Source organism: Eutrigla gurnardus (assembly GCF_963514095.1).
Source record: "Eutrigla gurnardus genome assembly, chromosome: 19".
In the NCBI taxonomy this organism is placed as follows: Eukaryota; Metazoa; Chordata; class Actinopteri; order Perciformes; family Triglidae; genus Eutrigla; species Eutrigla gurnardus.
The window spans coordinates 9,604,701-9,607,239 of record NC_139930.1 but is presented as its reverse complement, the minus strand read 5'-3'; the positions used below and the strand labels follow the sequence as shown (position 1 = coordinate 9,607,239).

The 2,539-nt window shown below is 43.2% G+C and overlaps 1 protein-coding gene across 1 annotated transcript in view; it reads right to left on the bottom strand.

Moving 5' to 3' along the window:
* Positions 1-1,722: 1,722 nt before the first annotated feature.
* smad7 (SMAD family member 7) overlaps positions 1,723-2,539 on the bottom strand; it is an 18,381-nt gene continuing 17,564 nt past the window's right edge. Inside the window, exon 4 of the mRNA XM_084034926.1 lies at positions 1,723-2,411. Within this exon, the coding sequence (XP_083891052.1) occupies positions 1,873-2,411 (539 nt within the window). The 3' untranslated portion in view covers positions 1,723-1,872. The remainder of the gene's footprint in view (positions 2,412-2,539) is intronic.

Sequence of the window (2,539 nt, the reverse complement as noted above, 5' to 3'; positions counted from 1 at the left end):
TTCGAGCTGCTTTAGTTGTATTAGCAGGGTTAAGGATTATTGTTGCGAGGGCATACAGGCAGCCATGAGTTTAAAGGCCATGATGTCAAGGAACAGGGTCCCACCGTGTGGCTCCGCCCCCCTGCTGGGCTATACTCTAATGTTTTTTGATATAACCTAAAATCTTTTTTGATCAAGTTTTCTCTCTGTATTTTGTAGTAAATACAATAATACATGATGTATGCACTGGGCACAGTTATAGATAAAACAGCAGGGAAAGAACATAAACATGTATCCTTGGAAAAACATTTCCTCAGGGAGACCTAGTAATTATTCTCAGTCCGTATTATAATATCTGCCAACTAATTGGTTTAATGTCAAAATATTGTCCTTTTTTCTCCCAGAAATGATTTGGTGATTATATCCAAGCAAAAACTGGAATTGTGTGGGGTAATATCTGCAGAAAGTAGTTGTTCTTTTTTGTTTTAATTGCTATCCGGCTCTTTCATAAGCAGGGTTAAAGGGACAGGGAGGATGTACACGTACGTGCTTTCAGTCCTGCCTCCGCCACTGAGTCATCGTGCTAAATATGTTGCCTTGTCTCTCATATTCTAAATAAAATTCAAGGATTTCTAAAGCGCTCGTTGAACAACAGAGGCGAGGATGGGGGTTGGACGGCGTGGAAAGTGGGTCTTGTAAATGTAGGTCTTTGAGACAGTGTGTGTGGGTAAAGCAGGCTTACAGTAGTAATCCTCTTCACAGACACCAATCTGACTAGCAACAGGACGCGGCCCAGACAAACACACGCACGCACACACACACACACACACACACACAGAAAGGTTTTGTTAGAAGGAAATCTATCTTGCTTTGTCTTGTTTTTAGAAATGTAGCAGGTCATAAATAGGTCGTCTCTAATCACACACTCAGGCTGTTCCTGTGATAACTTAAGATGTCTCTGTGAATTTGTAATCAGGCAGGATATTTTCCAGTACGTTCATTTCCTCAGGTGTGGCACCAAATTCTTTGTGCGATTGTCTGTCACGTTACATTCCTTTTGTTGTTTTTTTATCAGCCATTAAAATAAAGAGGGCTCCTCCGAGGAGCGGGACCCTCTGTTGACTTTATTGGTTCCTGATATTTGTCATTACTGCTTCCTGGCTGTGATGTCATCGTTCGCTTAATGACAGAGAGGAAGAGGGACATTTGCCTGAAAATAACTCTGAGGAGGATAGGCACAATGAGTTAGAACTGTGTCACAGTCTGACTAATTGTGTCTCCGGGGGAAATGCTTTCACAAAAACCAAGACATGACATCAAAGTCCTTCAGCCGATGTTGACTTTGGTAATAACGAAGATGATTTTCTTCACCGAGACGAAATTAGAGGGGTTTTAGAGAAATAATCCCATTTGGATTAAGCACAAAACCAAAAGAGAATATCAATAAAACGGAATAAAAACCACCACAAAACCCAAACATAGAGCACAGAAGAAGATGTTATTTGTATTTTTTATTTTTATTTTGGCATTTCTTTGTTTTGCATTTATATTAAGCAAAGTGCATCTTATTTTCTTTTTCTCATCAACACATTGCACAATACATAAATAATGATGCATATAAAACGTCTTCATATTTACAATTAATAATATATTTATATATAACATAAAATACATTTTTCGCTTCTTATTTTATTTAATTAAATCTTAGTCATTTATTAAACAAAGTCCGTCAGAATCTTATACTTTCTTCTTCTTCTTCTTCTTTTAAAACTTTTTTTTTCTCTCTGTTTGAACCTCCGGAACAAAAAAAGGAAAAGTGGGCGTAGTCTGTTTGTTGGGGGGGTTTGGGGCAGATGAAGAGGCGAGGAGGGTGAAGAAGAGGAAAAGCTGCTGCTATCGGGTGTTGAAGATGACTTCCAACCAGCACGGGCAGCTACTGATGAACTGTCTGGTGTAGCACTGTCCCCAGCCTTTCACAAAGCTTATCTGCACCGTGAAGCCCGTGCGAGGCTGCTGCGTGAACTCGTGGTCGTTCGGCCTCTGCAGGCTGCCGGCTTTGTCATAGTCAAAAGCTTTGATGGAGAAACCGGGGAACACCTTGTGCACCAGCAGCGTGCGCGAGTCCGGGTTGTCCAGTGTGGCCGACTTAATGAAGATGGGGTAGCAGCTGCGGTTGTAGACCCACACCCCGTCTGGCTCTCGCGTCAGCTGGATGCCGTAGCCGATCTTGGCCCGAACCATCTGCACCAGTTGGGACTTGTTGTCGGAGCAGAGCTGGCCCAGGCAGAAGCCGTTCCCCTGAGGTAGATCATAGAAGATGTCCAGAGAGGGCTCCTGGACTGAGTAGAGACGCCCGACGCGTGTCTTCTCCTCCCAGTATGCCACCACGCACCAATGGGCCCGATCGCCAGACTCCTGCAACGCCAGGGAATCTGTAGGAAACAGAGAGGAGGCGATGGTCAGACAGCTGCACAGTAAAGACACGATGACACAAATACGTTGGACAGTAAGAGACAAAGAGCAGTAAAGGAAACGAGAGGAGAGGATGGAAAAATATGAG